Source organism: Mandrillus leucophaeus, unplaced genomic scaffold, assembly GCF_000951045.1.
Source record: "Mandrillus leucophaeus isolate KB7577 unplaced genomic scaffold, Mleu.le_1.0 Scaffold4, whole genome shotgun sequence".
Classification (NCBI taxonomy): Eukaryota; Metazoa; Chordata; class Mammalia; order Primates; family Cercopithecidae; genus Mandrillus; species Mandrillus leucophaeus.
In genome coordinates this window covers 1,230,068-1,253,143 of record NW_012104253.1, presented here as the reverse complement: position 1 = coordinate 1,253,143, position 23,076 = coordinate 1,230,068, and the positions used below count along the sequence as shown (strand labels likewise).

Below are 23,076 nucleotides of genomic sequence, written 5' to 3'. Positions count from 1 at the left end.
GTAGTATGATCTTGGCTCACTGCAACCCCTGCCTCCCAGGTTCAAGTGATTCTCCTGCCTCAGCCTCCCGAGTAGCTGGGATTACAGGCACATGCCACCATACCCTGCTAGTTTTTTTGATTTTTAGTAGAGATGGGGTTTCACCATGTTGGTCAGGCTGGACCTTGAATTTTTTTTTATGTCAAATATATTTGTATACATAGCTATATATTATTCTGTCACATGAATGTTTCATAATTGAGTTACCTTATTCTATGTGGATTTCCCAGTTGTTTATTCTTCCTGTTTTTTGCTTTTATAAACAATGCTGGATTGATTGATTCTCACATAACTCAATATTTGTGCTTGTTTTTTTTTTTTATTAGAACTAATTCCTGGAAGTTGAATTGTTGAGTCAGCGTGTTCTAGATATATATATTGTTGAGGCGTTTTTTGGTTATATATCACCAAATTGGAAATTGGTCATTTTTTTTTGCGTAATTTATATGAATGCCCAGATAAGATCCTGAGGGTTAGCTAAATTAGATTCTTTGGGAAATCATATTGTAGTTGGAGTTTTTATTAAGCTTTGTTTTGATGTATTGCTATTTACCAGGTGTTTCAGTGGCACATTTTAAATGAGAGAAAACACTTGATTTCATACAATTTTTATAATTCCTGTTTATATAATGTTATTTCTGATTCAGAAAGAAAATGGCTAAATCATAGTTTCTTTTTTTTGGGATGGAGTTTTGCTCTGTCCCCCAGGCTGGAGTGCAGTGGTCCGATCTCAGCTCACTGCAACCTCTGCCTCCTGGGTTCAAGCAATTCTCTGCTTCAGCCTTCCAAGTAGCTGGGATTACAGGGGCCCGCCACCACACCTGGTTAATTTTTGTATTTTTACTAGAGACGGGGTTTCACCATCTTGGCCAGGCTAGTCTTGAACTCCTGACCTCAAGTGATCCACCTGCCTCGGCCTCCCAAAGTGCTGAGATTACAGCCGTGAGCCACCACACCTGGCCCATCATAGTTTCTTTTTTTGTTTTTTTTTTTTCTTTTTTTGAGAGGAGTCACGCTCTGTCACCCAGCCTGGAGTGCGGTGATGCGATCTCATCTCACTGCAAGCTCCGCCTCCCGGGTTTATGCCATTCTCCTGCCTCAGCCTCCCAAGTAGCTGGGACTACAGACACCTGCCACCACACCCGGCTAATTTTTTGTATTTTTACTAGAGACGGGGTTTCACCGTGTTAGCCAGGATGGTCTCGATCTCCTGACCTCGTGATCCGCCCACCTGGGCCTCCCAAAGTGCTGGGATTACAGGCGTGAGCCACCGCGCCCAGCCACCTGGCCCATAGTTTCTTTTAAGTGTTAAAATGATACTAGAACAGACATAGTCAGTTGGTGATCTTTATTAAACATCATGGTCCCATACAGAGCACAGTTTATTGCCTACTAATATTTTTGTATTACCCGCTTGTTGAAGAAATTAATCTCTACCATGATAGTTTTGCAGTGTCTTTAGCTCAGTCTTTTAAAATACGAAGCAGAAAGTCATATTTTCAGCTTTTTCAGTGAATGCTAATGCACTAACAAGATGAAATTATGAACAATTATAAAAACTTCTTGTTCTTAAAATGGTTACCAGTAAATTATATTCTTTAACTTGACAAGATTTTACTGTTTCATTTCTGAAGGTTTTGGTTTTACAGAAGTTAATAGCCGTCATGCATTTTTAAATGAGAAGGTATATTATTTTAGAGTAAGTCATATAAGTTGCCCTAAAAATTGTGTTCTCCAAAAATGTGTATAAAAAGCCATAATTTCATGTAGATAAATACAGATGTGTGTGTGGCCACAAAACTCACTAGCAGAGAATACAGATTTTTTTTAGGAAGCCAAGAATTCTTATTTTCATTGGCTTAAAATGATAGAGTAAGGAAGTATTTGTACAAGGAGGAATGGAACACAGTTTCATTGTGTTTAGTCAAAACTCCATAGCCCAAATTCTGTCTGTGAACTGCCTGTTAGAATTTGTAGATCTCATTTGGTTCTGATAGGGCATGGTATTTGTCTTAGATTGTTTTGGTGCCATGCTAAGGAAATAAATACGTTTATTGACTTTTTTTTTTTAAGTTTCATTTATCACATATGTATATCATGCAGGTGCCCCCTACTGAGACAGTTCCTCAGGTCAAAAAAGAAAAACATAGCACACAAGCTAAAAATAGAGCAAAAAGGAAACCTCCTAAAGGAATGTTTCTTTCTCAAGAAGATGTGGAGGCTGTTTCTGCCAATGCCACTGCTGCTACCACGGTGCTGAGACAACTAGACATGGAACTAGTTTCAGTCAAACGACAGGTACTCCTAAGCCGGGTCTTGGATGTAAAAGAGTTAATTAGCACTTTAGAGGTGTTTCTGTTATTCATATATGTGAACGTTCTCTTTCCGTAAATCTCAAAGGAGCATTCTGTTTCTAAGGAATTGGACAGATCTTGAGTACTAGCCCGTTGATTTTTTTTTCTTTTTAATGAACATATAAATTGAAGTGGATGGATATAGTGTCATCTGAAAGTATTTCTGAAGTATATAGGAAAGCATATGAATGTCATATTTATATTATATATGTGTCTGTGTCTCCATGATTTCTCGCAATATGAACACACCCCCGTAACCTGCATCTGAATCAGAAAATGGAATGTTACCCGCAGGCCCATGCATTTTCCCTCCTGGTCACTATTCCATGGAATGCGGCATTCCCTCAGCAACTTCACCCCTCTTTTATTACCTGACTACTTGTAGGTGACCACTATTCTGATTTTTTTTCTTTTTAATTTTATTTTGTTTTTGAGACAGTGTCTTGTCCTGTTGCCCAGGCTGGAGTACAGCGGTGCAATCTTGGCTCACTGTAACCTTTGCTTCCAGGGCTCAAGCGATCCTCCCACCTCAGTCTCCCAAGTAGTTGGGAGTACAGGCGCTTGCCATCACACCTGGCTAATTTTTTGTATTTTTGGTAGAGACGGGGTTTTGCCATGTTCCCCAGGCTGGTCTTGAACTCCTGAGTTGAAGTGATCTGCCTGCCTCAGCCTCCCAGAGTGTACTGAGATTACAGGTGTGAGCTACCACACTTGACCCTGTTCTGATGTTTAAACCATAGGTTGTTGTTGTCCATTTTTGAGGTTTACAGAAATCAAACTCATATGATACTGTTTATTTTATGTCTGGCTTTCTTTCAACCTGAGAGCTAAACAGTTTTTCAAAGCGGTCCTGTTATTTGATGTGTTTTGGTTGCACGTCAGTGTTTCCCAGCTGTAGCACTATCGCCATGTTGGGCTGTTCTGTGCACTGTAAGATGTTTAGCAGCATCCCTGGTCTTGACCCACTAAATGCTAGTAGCACCCTCCCCCTACCAGTTGTGACAACAGAAATATCCCTAGGCATCACCAGATTACCTCACAGGGGCACAATTGTCCCCATTTGAGAACCACTGCTCTACATCATTGCTACATTTTGGTAGTCTTACATTTTAGCCCTTCTAATGGGTTATAATGATGCCTCATTGTACTTCTTATTTGGCAGTTCCCTGACGGCTAATGAGGTTGCTCACCTTTTCATCCATTTGTTGGCCATTTGGATATCCTCTTTTGTGATGTGTACTCAAGTCTCATCTGTTTTTTTCTGTCAGGTTACATATTTTCTTACTGGTTTATAGGTGTTATTTAGGCTCTGAGTTGTTTTCTACAACTCGTATTGTAAATACTGTAAATATGTTTTCCATTCTGTGACTCTTAATGGTATCTTTTGATGAACAGTAATTTTAATTTTAAGGTAGTTTAGTTTCTTAGTCTTTTCAGGTTAGTGTTTTTGAGTTCTGTTCACCTTTCTCAAGGTCATGACGATATTCTCCCATGTTAATCTTAGAAGTGTTGTTTTACCTTTTACATTTTGATCTAGAAATGTTTTTCTGTATTTGTTGTTACATGCAGGATTAATAGTCACTGTTTTGTTTTCATATGAGTATCAATTTGGTCAAGTATTTATTGAAGAAACTGTCCTTTCTCCTTTGCAATGCAGCAGTACCTTTGTTTTACATCCAGTGTCTGTATGCATATGGGTCTGGTTCTCTGTTGCTTTGATCTGTTTGTCCATCCTTCACCAATACATACTGTCCTAACTTTATGTACTTTATTTTAGTTATCTAGTGTAATATAAGTTCTCCAAGATTGTCTTGGTTATCCCTGGCCTTTTAATTTCCATATAAAATTTAGAATTACTTCATCAATTTTCAGAAAAATAATTTGAATTTTGATTGGGATTGTATTGCATCTATAGATAAAAATGGAGAATTAATGTCTTTATTGAGTTTCCTCATCAGTGAACATGATATACCCCTCCGCTTCTGTAGGCCTGTAATTTCTCTCAATGTTGTGTTGTTTTCTGTGTAAGAACTTATGCATCTGTTGTTAGTCATTCCATGATATTTGGTACTTTTTTGTGCTCTTGTAAAGGATATTGTTTTTTAAATCACTTTTTGTAATTATTTTTGCCTGCTATGTAGCTTATTATTTTAATCCGATTGCATAGTACATTTAAACCAAAAGTTCAACCTAGTAGTTGGTTCCTGTCCTTTCATTCTCTCTCTGGAATTCAGTTCCAGAAACCCATCAGCAACTTGTTGACTGACAGTTTGTTTTTGGTTTTTGCTGCTTTTGATTTATCTTGATGGTTCCCTTGGAGGGTTAAACAGGAGACCAACTGTCGTCTCATAGACGCTAAGAGCAGGGTGTGCTGCCGTCTTCCTTGTGGTTTAGGGAGGCAGCCCAGACCGGGACCCACGTACACTCTGTGTGCCCAGAGGAGCGGCTTCCTGTCATGGCTGCTGGCACAGCTGCACTCTAATCTTAGGAGAATCACTGAATCTTTGTAGGCCTCTTTTCAAATGAGATTAATCCCGGCCTGCCTGATCTCACAGAATGTGTCTGGGCTACTGTGTGAGAGAGCATTTGAAGCTCTGTTTGCGCTGGAAGAACTCTCTCTGGGGCTGTGAGCTCTTGTTGACATTGTTATCTTCCTTTACAAGGATGCTCCTTTTTCCCTCTGCTGAGTGAGCTCCTGGTGGTTGCTGTTTAATACATTGAGGAAAGAAAAAGAGGCCCTTCTCTTCCACGGAGGTGTTATTGACTCCATAGTATGAGAGAAAAGATTCTTTGGTTTTCAGAGCAGGGTCAAGAGCAAGAATTTTTAAAATTTGAAAGTCGCTCACAATTATGAAGAGGGAGGACTGAGCCTCACTCAGAGAGGAGTTGGGTGATTTCCTTTCCACAGCCTTTTAGGGCCACAGAGCAGCAGTGTGTTCATTGCCAAATGTGCTTCTAGACTCAAAATGGGCAGTCAGTCCACAGGGGCCACTTGTTCTGGAGGCCGTCATGTTTGGTATATCAAGGATACATTCTGAGAATAACAGAAAACTTGACTAACAACAGCTTAAGCAATTTAGGGTTTATTTTTCTCAAATAGCAAGAAGTGCCAGCATCAGTGGCTACTGGTGTTACTCATGTGTTCAGTGATGCTCTCAGGGACCCAGGTACTTCTCAGGTCTTCTACTCTGCCATTCTCAGCTGTTGGCTTTTCATCTTGCTTGTTGCCTCATGTTGGAAGCTGCTGGAGCCATTTTGCAACCCTCACATTTGCATTCGGGGCAGTATGAAGAGGAGGTGGGGGTGGAGGTAAGCAGTCTGTCCCTTTTAGCAGGAAAAGCAAAAGCTTTACCAGAAGCTCCTTAGCTGAATTCTGTGTGCCTGTGCTTTGTGTACTGCTCTTCCTCCTTCCCAGGACATCATCAGCCTCTACCAGCGAGAAGGGGGCTGGGCATGTCTCATAAATTAGCCAGTGAACAGTGCAGGTTGCATTAGGTCTTTCTCTGAGTGGAGAATAAAATGATCTGACATTAAAAGAGGAATCACTATGCCCACAGTAAAGTAGAAAACAAGGTTCTGTATGACTGAGGGTTGGGTAGGAAGGTGGTGGAAGGGTGGTGGTGTCTAGGTAGGGCGCCAGGACAAGTGGATGGCTTTTCCATTTTTCATCTTGTTTTTTTCTTTAAGTGTGATTACCTTTGCATCCTTTTTCTTACCTGTTTCGTTGCCACTCACTTTCCAGTTAGCATGATGGTGGCAGCTAATCTCTGGGTTTTTTTCTGCTTAATAAACACTAGATGTTTGGGGGGCGTATTTTGTTTTTTTTTTTTTTGGAGACAGGATTTTGGTCTGTTGTCCATCCTGGGACTGTAGTGTTACAGTCATGGAAGGCCTGGGCTCAAGCAGTTGCCCACCTCAGCCCCCTAAGTGGGTAGGACTACAGGTGAGCACCACCACACATGGCTAATTTTTTAAATTTTTTGGTAGAGACAGGGTCTCGCTGTGTCACGCAGGCTGGTCTTGAACTCCTGGGCTCAAATGATCCTGCCTTGGCCTCCCAAAGTGCTGTGATTATAGGTGTGAGTCACTGCACTAGCCTAATTTTTTTTTGGCAGTGTCTGGCTCTGTCACCCAGGCTGAAGTGCAGTGGTGTGATCTTGGCTCACTGCAACCCCTGCCTCCCAGGCTCAAGCCATCTTCCCACCTCAGCCTCCAAGTAACTGGGACTACACAGCCTAGATATTTTTCTTTTTTCTTTTTTTTTTTAATTTAAGTTCTAGGGTACATGTGCATAACATGCAGGTTTGTTACGTATGTATACATGTGCTGTGTTGGTGTGCTGCACCCATTAACTCATCATTTACATTAGGTATATCTCCTAATGCTATCCCTTCCCCCTCCCCCCACCCCACCACAGGCCCAGGTGTGTGATGTTCCCCATCCTGTGTCCAAGTGCTCTCATTGTTCATTTCCCACCTATGAGTGAGAACATGTGGTGTTTGGTTTTCTGTCCTTGCGATAGTTTGCTCAGAATGATGGTTTCCAGTTTCATCCATGTCCCTACAAAGGGCATGAATTCATCCTTTTTTATGGCTGCATAGTATTCCATGGTGTATGTGCAGCCTAGATATTTCTGATATGGAAAATGCATCAGGAAGGGGGTATAGGCTACTGAGCATTTAGAGCTAACTTTTAGTTCAGAATTTGTAGATGTTTTGCATTTAATCTCTCTGCTTCTTTCATAACGTTACTTAATCACAGTGTAATATATACCCAGTTTTGTACTATCTATGAACAACCAGCTAGAATGACAAGAGTGGTCTGTTTCACTGAAATGCAAAGAGGACATGTAACATTCTGAACCTTGACTTTTCCTGCTAGAAGTTGCTATGTTGCATTTTTAGCCAAAAAGGAATCCAGTGAACATAATCTGAGTACTTTGCAGTTTTCCTGGGTTTTTGGTAACTGAAAGACCACTGAGCAAGATCCTAAGATTGGGCCGGGCGCGGTGGCTCCAGCCTGTAATCCCAGCACTTTGGGAGGCCGAGACGGGCGGATCACGAGGTCAGGAGATTGAGACCATCCTGGCTAACCCGGTGAAACCCCATCTCTACAAAAAATACAAAAAACTAGCCGGGCGAGGTGGCGGGCGCCTGTAGTCCTAGCTACTCGGGAGGCTGAAGCAGGAGCATGGTGTAAACCTGGGAGGCGGAGCTTGCAGTGAGCTGAGATCCAGCCACTGCACTCCAGCCCGGGCGACAGAGCAAGACTCCGTCTCAAAAAAATAAAATAAAATAAAATAAAAGATCCTAAGATTGTACTGTCTAGTATGGCAGCCAGCAGCCCCGTGTGTGGTTGTTTAAATTTAGATTAATTACAAGTGAAAAAAATTTTTAAATTTTTGGGTAGCATCATCTACTCATGAATGTCTTTTACATGTTACTTGAGAAAATCAAGCTCCTCTTCCCTTGGATTTCTTAGTTGCTTGTGTGAGTTTTCAAAGATGAAAAATGCTGGAGTTCAGAGTTCCCTGGTGCTTGACACAGATATGCCTTCTACTTGGAGTAGAGAGAAAATAGCATACTTCCGTGACCTGTCTCATTCAAGGGTCCATGGGAAAATTAAAGAGCAGCCATAGCCTGGGTGGTTGGTATTGTTTGTGGTCTTTCTTTTGATTGCGTAAGAGCAGGGAAAGATTACCTTGAGCCAAGGTAGTAATGTGGAAAAAGATAATTTGTAGGAAAATGAAGAAGTGACAGTTAATCAAAGTTAGACTTCTAGAAAACTCACTGATATTGTATTCTCCCTGCCCCCCCATCATTAAACCTGTGCTTGTGCACTTCCGCCCTGTGGAGAAGTGGTGGACAGCACAGTGATCTTGGGGCACTGTGAGGCTGTACCTGCAGTTCTGTTGTAAAGACTGGGCCTTTTTGGTCTTTACTGTGGCTGCTCTGTTATTTCAGTTCAATCCTATGGGGTAGGAAGCCCAGGGGTTTCTTCTGTCTTTTATATAAGACTCCAGGTAAGTGTTTTGCTGCTCACATATCACCTGTTAGGAAGCTGTGGATCCAGGACTGTGTACGTGAGAGCCCCTCCATCCCCTCCTCCTTGGGTTGTACCTTATCGGTTGCTCCGAACAAGCAAATAATAAACGTAGTTAGATGCTTCAAAGGATACCATAGGGACCTCAGAATTCAGCTACAATAGATGTTAGTAATGTCTTTACTCTTGGGTCTTTGTTTTTTAAGTTCTGTTTTCATACCTTTATGTAGTTTTTATTTTTAAAATGAAAATCATTTTTTCCTTCCTAGATCCAGAATATTAAACAGACAAACAGTGCTCTCAAAGAAAAACTTGATGGTGGAATAGAACCTTACCGACTTCCAGAGGTAGGATTATGTTAACATCATCTCAGAAGTCATGCTCAAGTTTTACATGTTTAAGAATTTAATATCGATGTGATACATCCCCAATGTACATCTCTTGGAAGAGTATATGGACATAATTTTATGAACCTAGTTGATGTTAAAATTCCGATAAGAGAAAATGAAAGTTTCATTAAACATACTCATCTCTAAATGTAATGTGCTAAAATGTCTCATTTGGATATCCAGGTCATTCAGAAATGTAACGCACGTTGGACTACAGAAGAGCAGCTTCTCGCCGTACAAGGTAGGGGGAAATTCTTCAAAAGAGTTTAGGAGGCCGGGTGTGGTGGCTCACACCTGTAATCCCAACACTTTGGAAGGTTGACGCATTTGCTTGAGCCCAGGAGCTCAAGGCTGCTTTGATCCATGATCACACCACTGCATTCCAGCCTGGACAACAGAGTGAGACCCCGACTTTAAAAAAATTTTTTTTAAATGAAAGAGAAACAAAAAGAGCTTAGGAGGATTGGTAGATTTTAGGGAAAAGTTATGTCCCGCCCTATTCCCAGCACCTATTTATGTAGAAATAGAATCTTGGACAGTTATGTTCTAGTGGATATCATTTTAGCCAAATGACCATATCCCTTTCGACTTTTTTCTTTTCCTTTCCCACTTCTCACAAGTTGTGAAAACTTAACCTACAACCCTCAGTTTTCTAAAAGTGTGAGTATTTCATTTTACTAGTTACTCATCGCGCTCTGACTAGTCAAGAAGTACAAAACCCTAAAAGAAGCAGACAGAGTGTTCGGATTTTAAGGTTGGGGGCGCTCTGGACCTGCGATACCAAAAGATGAATGCCGAATGTCCCCAACCCTAGGGCAGTTGCTGGTGACTTCAACTGTTACGTGACATGTAATGGGAAGACAGATGTCAAAATGACAGGGTCGGTCATCTCCAGAATGTATCTAGAATTGACTGGTACTTTTTCCTACTCTTATAATACATGAAATTAGTGCCTGCTGTTAAAAACCTGTATGTTTTCTTATCAGGATAAAGAGGTAAGTGTCACTTGTGGTTTTAAAAAAATGTTTTTCCCTTGTATTTTAAAAAATGCTTTCTTACATCCTTAGCCATCAGAAAATACGGCCGAGATTTTCAGGCAATCTCAGATGTGATCGGGAACAAATCAGTGGTACAAGTGAAAAACTTTTTTGTAAATTATCGACGCCGCTTCAACATAGATGAAGTTTTACAAGAATGGGAGGCAGAACATGGTAAAGAAGAGACCAATGGGCCTAGTAACCAGAAGCCTGTGAAGTCCCCAGATAATTCCATTAAGGTGCCTGAAGAGGAAGACGAGGTAAATCTGAAACAAAACAGTCACTTCTCTGTCAGGTTCATGCTTGATATTGCAGTTTCTAAAGTGATGAGTTTTTTCAGCTATAGAGATTTTTAGGTTTCAGCTGTGTTAGTAACTTCACTATTACCTGTAAATAGCCGTCATGTGTATGCATTGACTCCAGTTCTTGGTCCCTGTATATTATTCACATCTTAATTTCTGGGCAAATTCGTAATTCCATCCTGGTTTCCTCCAGCTACAAAATACTCTGCATTATCAGTTTTTCCTTAAATACAGTAAAATCTTGAATGACAAAGATAAGGGAGTGGGGGCACAAACAAAAAGTGAAAACGCAGTGAAAGCCATTCTGAAACACTAAGGTGAAAGTTCTGTGAGGAATGTCAGTGAAGCTCAGTCATCTGAAATGTGTGGTCACATCATCTTGAGGTTCGTGGACTTCATGGGGAGTCTGCACAGCAAGCCAACGAGGAACTCTTGAGACCTCTCCCTGCTGTCCAGATCTTTCAGCCTTTGATGCTCTTTGGAGCTGATTGGCTTAAATATTGATGGGGACAATTCTGTGGCTGGCTGGAACTTCTGTGATGGTGGCTAATTTCTGGAATGATAGACCTGGTTTCATCTCTCACCTTCCTGCTTCCCGTGTCAGGGGCACCTGTCATTTCCCCATCTAGCCTGGCCTGCCTTGCTGTTATGTTTGTGCCTCTACTCCCAGAGCAGATGAGCCTGGGGCTGGGCATAAGAAAGAGTTACTTGCCAATCACTTCACATCTGAATTTATTCACAGGCATGGTAATTTAAGAATTAATTTAGCTTTCACATCAAAGCCTTTTCCAAACCATACTGGAATGATTTGAGATTACCTGTTTTGTATTGTGTGTGCTACCATTGTGCTCCGAGGGCCTGGCTCTAGAAACAGCCCAGAAGGCCCCTCCTGACCTGAGCATGGGAGTACCTTGGGAGGTACTGGCATTCCCTGCGAGTGTGGTGCCGCCACTCCATGCGGGGCCTCTTTGCCGACTGGAAAAAGGACCTCAAGGCACAGCCATCTGTAAGAACACCATTGAAACGTATGAATTTTGTTAGAATTAGATTCTTCAGAGCCTTTTGCCAGAAAATCTTGTAATAAGTGTACCAAATCTATAATATTGCCAAGGTCAGTACCCCTGAATCACCCCCATGAATAGCTCTGCCTGAAAAGGACATGTGAGTAAAATAATGGTGTTTTTGTCTTTCAGCAGTGATGTTTTTCTTTGTTCTTCTTTGTTTTTATTTTCAGTAATTTCTGTACCAGCACTAATTGCCCCTGTTAGCGCTCAGTTTAGGAAGCATTGAAAGCTGGAGACTGCTGGGGAAGAACCGTTAGAATTTGCAGGAATGAAAGCTTGCTTCCTGTGTGTGTTTTCCGGCTTCAGTCCCAGGATGACTGGAAGCAGAAACAGTCGGGAGCTCTGGCTGTATTCCCTCTTCACATTTGATCAAAGCCAGTGCTGGCTGGGCTGGCATAACAAATCTCGTAGTAAATTTAGGACCAAGAGTTACTACCAACAGGGTGTCAGTTGTTGTGTATATGCTTTTTTCTTCATTCTCTTACTTTTGGATCATTGGTTGACTGACTTAAGTGACTCAAGTATTTTTTTTTCTTAACCTTGTATTAGCCCGGAAGGTTCCTCCGTAATGATCCACTTACCATGTGGATTGCACATCAAAGCACCGTCTTTCTTTTCACAGTCTAGTTATGGCTTCTTCGAGCAGCAGATCATAGTTTATTCCTGATGGTTGATCTTCCATGTCTCTGTTTACCCAGCCTTCTCTGCAAAACAGAATGAACTAACTCGAGTTTAGTGCTGCGTAGTCCTTATATCCCTTTACAAACTTTTCACTCTGCTAGTCATTTAAAATGTACACCCTCATACCTTTCTTTTCTTGTTCTTTTTCTTTCTTTCTTTCTTTCTTTTTTTTGTTTTTTCTTTTTGAGACGGAGTCTCCCTCTGTCACCCAGGCTGGAGTGCAGTCGCGCACTCTCAGCTCACTGCAACCTCCGTCTCCCAGGTTCAAGTGCTTCTCCTGCCTCAGCCCTCAGCCTCCCTAGTAGCTGGGATTGTGGGTGTGCACCATCACGCCTGGCTAATTTTTGTATTTTTAGTAGAGATGGGGTTTCACCATGTTGACCAGGCTGGTTTCAAACTCCTGATCTCAAGTGATCCGCCAGCCTCTGCCTCCCAAAGTGCTGGGATAACAGGCGTGAGCCACCTCGCCCGGCCTATTTCTTGAGTTTCTTTCTTTTTCTGCTTCTTGTAGTGCCAGCCCTGCCCTGCCACCACCTGGTTTTCTGTTCTCCATATGTTAGTTTGCAGAAGGAAATTAATCTAGTGACCAGCTGCTTCTCTGTGTCCAAGGGCCTAAGGGAACTTGTTAGAATGCCGGCTTACTTGTGTGTCTGGTGAGTCCGCAGAACTTGGGGGGTGTGTGATTTCACCTTTTTATTTGTCCTGTAGAGTCCAGCAGCTGAGAAAGATGTCTACTGGTGTCCTGCCTGTCCCCTCTGCCTCAGGTTATTATACATGTATTATACAGAAGCCACAGGGAGAACATGATAATTCCTAGAATTTCTAGTAACAGAATGGTCTGTCAGTTGTAGATTATTTCCTTTAGGTCTTAGAGGCGGGTAGGTAGCCCAAGTATTTTGAGCTTTTGAAATTGGTAGTTATTTGATGTGGACAAGGGTGGGTTGGGGACGGTGTCACAGCCAACCTTACATTGAAGAAAGGGTCCCATGGGATGGAAAGAAAGATGTCACTTACAATTACAAAATGATTGAGTCTGTTACCAGTGAGGAGAAATCTCCTCATTTATCTAAGAACAGTTCTTGTAAATTGTAGAATTTTTAACTGAAGGAACAATCACTTTGAGATTTTGGACACATAGCCCAGTTGTTTCTCTAGCAATAAGATACCATGAGCGTGGCAGAGAGCAGTAAGATGTTATGCAACCTTTAGGTTTGGGTCTGGGAGTCAGTTTTTAAAAATGGGAGAGGGGAGTTAGGAAATGCCTCATAGCTTTTAAAGAAGATCCTGAGATGGTATGGGCTCCTGTATCCCATCTGGAACCAGTGGCTGGGCGCTGAATGGGCTGGGTGCCACAGCATGCCCTCAAGCCAGTGAGAGGAGTTAGGGCTGCCACTGTGCTCATATGTCCTTTTCAGGGTTTTTTGTTCATTTGTGTTTTTGGGACAGAGTCTTGCTCTGTTGCCCAGAGCAAGTGGAGTGCAATGGTACGATCTTAGCTCACTGCAACCTCCACCTCTCGAGCCCATGATTCTCGTGCCTGGCTGGGACTACAGGTGTGCGCCACCTCACCCCACCAATGTTTCTTTTCAGTAGAGACAAGATTTTACCTTGTTGGCAAGGCTGGTGTCAAATTCCTGGCCTCAAATGATCCACCTGCCTCAGCCTCCCAAAGTGCTAGGATTACAGGCATGAGCCACTGTGCCAGGCCATTTTCAGGCACTTAAATTTAATCCTGGTGAAGTAGGTATTATCACTATGTGTCTTCTGCACGTGAAGAAACTGAAGCTCAAAAAGACTGATAACTTGTTTGCACAAATCTAGAAAGTGGGAGGGCCAGGGTTTGAGCCCAAGACGTCTCGCTGGAGAGGCCACACACTTGCCCTGCTCTTAAGAACATGGTGCGCTGGTTGTGGTGCCTCACACCTGTAATCCCAGCACTTTGGGAGGCCGAGGCAGGCAGATCATGAGGTCAGGAGTTCGAGACCAGTCTGGCCAACATGATGAAACCCTGCCTCTACTAAAAATACAAAAATTAGCTGGGCGTGGAGGCGGGTTGTAGTTCCAGCTACTTGGGAGGCTGAGGCAGAAGAATTGCTTGACCTGGGAGGTGGAGGTTGCAGTGAGCCGAGATGGCACCACTGCGCTCCAGCCTGGGCAACATAGTGAGACCTGTCTCAAAAAAAAAAAAAACAACGGGGTATTTGCTCTGCAGGTGTGCTGGCTACCTTCTCTTTTTAGTACACTGGAAATAGCAGCTTGTGTTGTTTACCTACTCTTTGATCCTTTTTTTTCTTTCTCTTGGCCTCAGGCTCCTTCTGTTCTGGATGTCAGATATGCATCTGCCTCCTGAGAAACTCTGGTGGCTTTGGACACTTGGTGTGGACTACTGTGTTATCCGGGATATCAGGTATTATGAGACATCACCTAGCCATCTGCATCACATCTCTCTGGACAAGCAGCTATTACCAAAAAAGGCATATACTTCCAGTCCTGTGCTCCATCTGCCTTAATTCTTTGCTCGTTCCTCCATGTTGGCGCCACTTCCCAGAGAGCTCCACTGCATCTCACACTCTGCCCACGTGCTGGGGAAATCTCATGGCCTGCACATCTCTTGTGACTCTGGGAACCGCCTCCCCCGCCGGAGCCCCCGAGCCCCACCAATGGCAGCTCTTCCCAGTCAGCAGCTTCAGAGCAGGCAGTCTCCTTGGAAGGCCCGACTCTGTTCCTGCATGGCCTGCAATTTCTACTTTGTGCATAGAGTAATTTTCAGAGTAACCGCGACCCTGTTGGCCTTCTAGAAAGTTTGTCTTTTTCTTTTCTGAGACAACCACCTAAGTGATAATATGCTTTTTTGGAAATCAATATATATTGCCGGACTGCGTCATAACCTTTATCATGCCAAGCATCCTGATGCAGCTCACATTTCCCTAAACATGGGGTATAGGTATGGTTTATAAGTTGTATTGGCTTAAACCTCTCCCTTCTCCCTTCCCAAGTGTCACAAAGCTCATTTACTGCAACTGTCATTGGACACTGTAGCTTAAAGGGAATGTGGACCTCAATGCTTTCTGCCTTCAACTTTTCAGCATTGTGACCCCAGGGTGGGTGCCACCCCATCTTTTCCTGCCCCACCCCCACCCCCACCCCCCATCTCCAAGAGGTTCGGCCCACATCACTGTACCTGGTGCTTGTACATTTGGAATTGGTGCCTTCTCCTTTTGGCAACCATGGTATCAATCCTTTTTCTCTTTTAGTGTCTTATTTCTTCTTTCAAGTTATTTGCTAGCCAAAGATGACATCACTGAGATTAGGAAACAGGGGAGAGCTTGCTGCAGATTCTGACAGTGCAGATTTTAAATGTCAGGATATTAGGATAGCTGTCGCTGGTTTATGAAAGCCGCACGTTGTTCCACGTTCTCTCGGTGTGCCTGGCCCTTTAAGTGGCACACTGTGTGTCAGTTTGTGTCCTTCATGTGCTGATGTGATTACACAAACACCATCCACTCTCTTTTCATATCAGAGTACAGGACAGAGAAGTGATCAATGTATTGGTCTAGTGAGACTGAGATGAAAAGAAATAACCTACAAAGTGGTCTGTAATGCCTTTTGGTTGGACTGGGAACAAGTAAAAATTTCTAATAAACATCTTGAGACTTCCAGAATCACTTTTGTTATCTTACCAGACCTTGGGCCTGCTGAGGGTTGAGGAGCAGACAGACTGCATTCTAACATACCCTGTTCCCACCCCACGGCCATTCAGACTGCACTAAATACGCCGAAGTTGCTTTTGTTGTTGTTATTTGCATCGTTTGGATATTTTTTTTTCTGCTTTCAATACCAAAAAAATGCAGATGCTTTAAGGCATAAACAGAATTCTTAAGAATTTAAAATATGCAATTAAAATTTGATATGTTTTGACTCCCAAGCACCTTGTTTTTTGTTGTTGTTGTTGAAATCAGCTGATTATCTCTTTAGAAAGAGGGTCAGCTAGAAGCCTAGGTTTTTTGGAATTGCAAATTTTTTTTAGTATAGTCTGGAGAAAGGTCCTTCAAAAGGGAAGTTCAATGGGACTTGCCCGCCCTTCATCATCTCGTTCCCGTGCCAGGTGTGTGTTGGTCACGTAAAAGCCTGGGAAGCATCAGAGGAGTCCCGGATTGCCGCTGCTGTGTGGAGACAGGGTTAGCAAAATGACACTAGTGATGAGGGAGGGGCTTCTTTTCACCATAAGCCTGCTGTGTACACCGAGGGCGGCGGGAGAAGCATGGGAAGGAGTCAGCCTAAGTTTGCACATTGCGTAAAGGGGACACTAAGGTATGAGCTGAAGCTTTAGGTTCTCCTTGCTTCCCTCAAGACCTCCTTCTTGCTAACAGAAGCAGTAGGCAGTTGCTGCAGTACGTTTCTCACCCTGCCAATAGGTCTGTCTGTATCTCTCTTAAGGAAAATAGCCTGGTCCCTCCTGGCAGTGCTTGGAAGCTTGATGCTGATTCTTATATAGCGTGGCAAGCCGACCAGCAGTGCCAGGCCTTGATCTGTATTCTGCACTATCCCTTTACTGGGTTCCTGGCACTGAATGGCCTCCAGCCCTGGAGAATCACTTGTGATCACAGCAACTGAACTGGGCTTTCTCCCAGAGAGGAAGGGGCGTGTCATTTTGACTTGACAGAGGGAAAAATGGGAGCTGTCCTTGACTGCCTTTGTTGTGCTTTCCCGCGTAAGATAGCACTGTGTTTTCAACTGTTTTCATTACACCGTCTTTGCAATGATGTAAATGTAAGAGATCACTCAGCTTTAAAAGCAAAGTGGTTTCATCTTATTTATATGAAGACTTTTTAACATATCAAGAATTAGGTGCATTGGCAGGTAGGGTTTGGGGTGTGATAACTGCTTCAGATGGAATGTTCACTTAAGCTTTGTCTTCTTAAAAATGATCAATGTGAATGTCATAATTATATATATTTTTGTGGAAAACTTTCTCCTAAGTATAAGTTATTGTGCAAAATATAGTATCATTGATGCAAATAATAGTTTAACTTTTAGTTTAGAAATCCTAAAAGATATAAATTGTATTGCATATGCATTAAAAGTTTGTTTTATTTAATTTTATGTAGATGTGTAAAGTGTTAGGTAAAATTTTTTTCACTTACCCATTTAAACACCTTGTTACTTGAATATTGTGTTGACTGGTCTGCAACAGTGATCCACTCTGTAATATAGCTCTTTTAACTGGGAAGGAACCACGCCCCAGCTGTGCTGATTACATTAGTGTTGGCACACAGCCGGGTGCTCGTGTAACACAAATGCCACGTTGTCTGGGTGTACAGTGTTTGTGGAGACGCCACTTCCTCAAAATGGTTTTTGATCGTTTTTAACCTGTAAGACCCTTTGATGCTCACAAACCTCTATTCAACACACAAAACAAAAATGAAAAGGTAGTTGGGTTGTAAAAGTTTACTGTGGTGGACTCATTAAGCGGTGGTTTTCTGTTCATCTAAAGTTTCCTCAGATACCACAGACCACTATTAAGTGTGCTCATTGTCACTTTAAATTTCAGCTATACCCTATTTTTGTCATTCTAAATATCAGACGTACTATTGGTATAATTGCACACCAAAAATAAGCCAAACAGTGCATTATGCTAACTGGATCCCTGCTTTTATGTGAGCTAAGGAAAGATGGAGCCAGCTCCAACTAGGGCCTCTTTTTCTCTCTCGTCTATCCTGTTTCTAAACCGAATGATCCAGGATTCAAGCTTCTAGTGTCAAGTGAAACTTTCCTCAGATGAACTCCAGGTAGCTAGGTCACCTAAATCTAGTGGTCCTGTGTGATGCTCTTTCTGCCAGTCCCTGAATCTCTGCAGCTTCTCTTACCTGTAGTAAAGCACAATTGCAGTGACGTCGCATTCCGAAGAAGGAAGGTCAGCAGAGGCTATGCATGTTGTGTGATGATGAGTGTTTACAGCCACCTTCTCCTAAAACGAAATTTATACTGGGGTGGATAGTATTCCATTATGTAGACTTATCGACTTTGCTAAGTGCTTTTTAGACAGCTTAAAAAATTTTCAAGATTTTAAAAGATGTATAAGGTTAAGTTTGCAAATATAATGGAAATGCTGTATATCTTTTGAAGTGATAAAATCCACGTTGGAATTTTAAAGAAAATATGTTGTGATAATGCTGTTGTAAGTAATATTTTAATGTCTCTTTGCCTGTTTTCTATTTCAGCACATTCATTGTGGTGAATGTTCATAGCATTATAACTGCTTAGCCATTGAATGATAACATTTGTTAGTGGAAATTGGAAAATTTATTTGTGAAATTCTGCAGAATTCATTTTTCTATTTCCAATATTTGCTGAGGTTAAATAAAAATTTTCAAGCCATTGATGTAATAAAATATGAAATGAAAGCATTTTCTGCACCCCACACTCCATCAAAGCAGTAGCCTACCCTGTAACAAAGTGGGGTTCTTTCTCTCCTTTTGAGTGAGCCTTGGGGTTTCCAAATGTATAATTTCCTCCAAATCAGACCCTGTGGAAATACCACCAGGGATGCCTTTTGTTCTTAACCTTTTGCTCTACCTGAACCTACATTTTTTTTATATATGATACTTTGATAGTTGGAATCAAGTTGAAGCACATGAATTCATAAAGTTTGTGATAGTTGTGGGCTTAAATGCAAGGGTTCAGTAAGAGACCTTTTCCCCCCGTGGATGGATTTTCTTTTTTCAGCCTGACCAGGGTTTTGGCCTGATCCCTGGAGGCGGGATGGTGGCAGTGCAGAGGCAAGATCACTGCCTCTGTGGCGTCTGTTCAGCCAAGAGTGCATGCGCACCAGTGCCGGTAGTTTCCTGAGGAGCATGAAGAAGCTGGCGGTGGCTGTGGTCTCGTGGTCTTCCCTTTATTAGCCGGTTTGTAGGGTTTGGTTAGATAACTACTGTAGATTTAGGCTAGATGTCCAGTGCACTATCCATTGTGCCACTGAGCCTGCTCACTAGGTAACTTCTATAGAAATCCAATTTCTAGGTCCAGGCAGGTGGCGCTCCTGTGTGTGACTGCACAGTGTAGGAGGGTTATAGAAGGGTGACCGGGTCCAGCCTTCCCAGCGTTGACAGTCTAGTGGAGGACACTGCACATATCCTCCAGGTGACAACAGTCAGCACCACAACAAGTAGAGCCGCAGCTGCAGGCAGGTCTGGGAGGGAGGTCGCAGCCGCCTTGCGTCTGATTTAGAGAGTACCTGTCCTGGAGCTGAGCCTGTGGAAAGGGGAGAGTCTCCTTGGGTGAGGGTGGCACCTAGGGGCGGAGGCCAAGAGTGTTGAGACCTCTGCTGTGATTTGTGAAGGTGGCTTGTGGTCTAGAACAAGAGGAAATGAATGCCAAGGACAGAGAGGAGGAAGGTTGAGGCCAAGGTGGCCCCCTGCCAAGATGCTGCTCGACATCTGCTAGGATGGGCACTGAAGGTGGAGCCATTTGGACTTGGCCGTTATTGACTTAAAAGAACCCTGGTTGATGGCTGAGGCTGGGAAGAGGGAGCTATGAAGGGTTGAGGGAGAGGCCCTCCCAAAGACTGGTCTAACCTGAGCGCATGCAAGGGCACAGGATAGGAAGGGATAGCAGGCAGGCTGTGAGTCCCGAATCAGGGACGCATGGAGGCCCTGGCTTCAGTCCCCCTTTCTCGGACTGGGGGGGAAAAACACCTGTATACAGGTGTAGATGAGGCGCCTCTGTGCCTCGCTTCCCACGATCTTGGCCCTCCCCACAGCCCCAGCTTCAGACAGGTGTGACTGCAGCACCCTGAGGTCGGCGACCTAGGGGAGCTCAGGAATAGCAGCCTGGAAGTAGCAGGGAGTTCCATCCCCAGGAGCAGCTCTGGGTAATCTGGGTAAGGCAGCCACAGAGAGCGGCTGCCCCTCAGCAGCCCCCTGCAGAGACCAGCTCAGACATGGTCTAGGAATGATTCTCCTTCCCTGCCTCACTTTTTCTGTCCCCGTATTTCTGTTGCCTGGGATTGGTTTCAAAAGCAAACCATTTATCCACAAAGCCTCATCTCAGGCTTGCTTTTGGGTGGAATCTAGGCCAAGATAGCACCAAAGTGAGAATCCCAAGGCTTGGAGAGGCCTGGTGAGATCCCTGCCGGGCCTGTCCCACCCTTTCAGCTTATGGGAGGGAGAGATCTTGAGAGCACTTGGTGCTGACACTGCTGGAAAGGCCATGGTGGCACCCACGCCAAACGGGGAGCAGCTGCACTGCTTGGAGGCAGGTGCCGGCTCTCAGCAGTCCCTTCCCTGCAGCCTCCAAGCACCGTGCTTCCCACACTGCAAGCACATGCTAGGCACTGACTCTTGGCGCTGACGGGTATGTGAGGCTCCTGGCAAATTGCTTGCCTTTTCAACAGATGGGAGGCCGTGCTTGGGGCAACATTTGGACCCAGACTAGCTCATGGATGACCCTGACTTATTCTTTGTTTTGGGGTCTTTTTTCTTTTCTTTTTTATGAGATTGAATCTTGCTCTGTTGCTCAGGCTGGAGTGCGGTGGCGTGATCTCTGCTCTGCAGCCTCCACCTCCCAAGTTCAAGCGATTCTCCTGTCCCAGCCTCCTAAGTAGCTGGGATTACAGGTGTGCGCCACCATGCCCAGCTAATTTTTGTATTTTTAGTAGAGATGGGGTTTCACAGTGTTGGCCAGGCTGGTCTCGAACTCCTGACCTCAGGTGGTCCACCCACCTTGGCCTCCCAAAGTGTTGGGATTACAGGAGTGAGCCACTGCGCCCGGCCAATTCTTTGGTTCTGGGCTGAATGGAACCCACCCCCCAAGAAAGCTCCCCAAGTACACTTTCCTGTTGTCCCAAAAGCAGGAGCACAGTCACAGGCCTTGAAACATCCGCTTGCCTGCCAGCTTGCCCTCCCTTTGCCATTTCCCCACTGCCTGGGTGCTCCGTCAGCACCTGCGGACTCTACAGCGCTCACACCTAAAGCCCTGTGCCCAGAGCTCAGCTGCCACTGGACCACTCCATTCCCATGACCATCAGTGCCTCCAAATTACACAGTCTGCACCTGTTTCTGCAACCTCTGGTGTGTGGCACTGCTGTGTGTCTGGTCACCAAGCTAGCAGCACTTTGATTCGTCACTACTGCCAAGGATAGCACAAGTCCTCCCTCCTACCTGAGGGGGTGCCGGGGCCTCCTAACCTACCCCTAATCCCCACCATTCCTCTTGCCTTTTCTCTCCCGCTCCCCACCTAATCTCGTGGGGAAAGCGGAAAGCATTGCATCTGTCTCCCAAAAAATGCACAGCCCTTCATTCCGCCCTAAGGCCCTGTAACCTGACTTCAGGGGCTGGGCCTGCCCCGGGCCCAGTCATGCGTCCTATCCATCTCTGGTCCTGACGAACCCCTTCCCCCACCTACTGCAGGGGGACTGATTCTCGGGGCTTCTACAACTTAAGTCTCATTCTGTGCTAATCTCTTTGTGCTAAGTGTAATGAAGTGATTTTAAATTCTTATTTTAAAAATAGGTAACTAATGTTCCTGGTATAAAAGGCCTACGTGAAACATGAGTTTCTCATCCGTGTCCTCTAACCACCCAGTTCTCTCCATAGGCAGCCATTGCTGCCTGTTCCTTGCGTATCCCTCAAGGGATGATCACACATTTGCAGGCATGCGTGTGTGCAAACACATAGATGGCACACTCTGTACACTAGCTTCGCCCACCTGACACACTGATAGTCTTCTCAGCCTTCCTGCATCAGCACATATGTCTAAAGTCAGTTTGGGCCGGGCACGGTGGTTCACGCCTGTAGTCCCAACATTTTGGGAGGCCAAGGCAGGTGGATTACCTGAGGTCAGGAGTTTGAGACCCGCCTGGCCAACATGGTGAAACCCCATCTCTACTAAAACTACACACACACACACACAAATCGCTGGGTGTGGTCACAGTGCGCGCCTGTAATCCCAGCCACTTGAGAGGCTGAGGCAGGAGAATCACTTGAACCCAGGAGGTGGAGGTTGCAGTGAGCCGAAATCGCGCCACTGCACTGCAGCCTCGGTGACAGAGTGAGACTGTGCCTCAAAAAATTAAAAATTAAAAATAAAGCTGCTTCGTTCCTTTGTATTGGCTTCATGGTATTCCATTTATGGTGGCAATTATTTATGGAAACCATCGTCAATTGACAGGCAACTGAAGTATCCTTTGTAAAACAGCAGAATGGAAATCACGTGTCGCTTCACGTATGTGCCAGTGTAGTTGTAGGATAAATAGAATCTCTGGATGAAAAAATCTGGTTCATTTTTCCTTTTGATATGTACCGCTCACTGGCCTTCCAGAGCAGTTGTATCAGTTTCTCCTTCTGTCTGCGTGAACAAGGGCACTTGTCGCCCCACGCCCTTCCTAACGCTGTGATAATTGCACATTTTGATCTGAGGTGTTTGATAAGCTGCTGGGCTCACTAGATTGAGTTCCTTGAGGTCAGCACTGTTGTGCTCATCTAGTTCCCCACAGCTGGGAATAACAGGCACACAGATGTGTAGTAATGGAACAGAGAAATCGGGTGCATTGTGGAGGAAAATTAAACGCCTGCTGGCTCTGTGCTTAGGGATCAAAGGCCCCGCTATGGCTTATGAGTGACTCCCAGAGAGTGGGGTTCCCAGCTGTCAATTCCTGCATGTCCAGAGAGGAATTAGCTGAGGCTTGGGGCTTTCTGGGCCCTTTTCTTGCTTATTGAGCTGTCTGCTACTTAGATATTTATTGCCAAAGGACTAGGGGAAGAAACATTCAAATCTGAAGGCCTGGTGATTATAGATTTTTGTTTGTTTTGAGACAGGGTCTCGCTCTGTCGTCCAGGCTGGAGTGCAGTGGCGTGATCTTGGCTCACTGCAACCCCCACCTCTCAGGTTCAAGTGATTCTCATGCCTCAGCCTCCCGAGTAGCTGGGATTACAGGCACGTGCCACCACACCTGGCTAATTTTGTATTTTTAGTAGAGATGGGGTTTCACCATGTTGCCCAGCCTGGTCTTGAACTCCTGACCTCAAGTGATCTGCCCACCTCAGCCTTCCAAAGTGTTGGGGATTACAGGCATGAGCCACTGCACCTGGCTGTAGATTTTAAATGAGGTTGAATTTCAAATTCTAGGTCCTCCATCTCCCTGCATTCTTTGGTGCCCTTCTTACCACCCA

The 23,076-nt window shown here is 44.2% G+C and overlaps 1 protein-coding gene across 1 annotated transcript in view; it reads left to right on the top strand.

Moving 5' to 3' along the window:
* Nucleotides 1-18,315, top strand: part of RCOR1 (REST corepressor 1) — a 57,048-nt gene extending 38,733 nt beyond the window's left edge. The window contains exons 7-11 of the mRNA XM_011991794.1: nucleotides 2,143-2,337; nucleotides 8,705-8,782; nucleotides 9,008-9,065; nucleotides 9,892-10,121; nucleotides 14,217-18,315. Coding sequence (XP_011847184.1) covers nucleotides 2,143-2,337; nucleotides 8,705-8,782; nucleotides 9,008-9,065; nucleotides 9,892-10,121; nucleotides 14,217-14,258 — 603 coding nt within the window. The 3' untranslated portion in view covers nucleotides 14,259-18,315. The remainder of the gene's footprint in view (nucleotides 1-2,142; nucleotides 2,338-8,704; nucleotides 8,783-9,007; nucleotides 9,066-9,891; nucleotides 10,122-14,216) is intronic.
* Nucleotides 18,316-23,076: the final 4,761 nt, after the last annotated feature.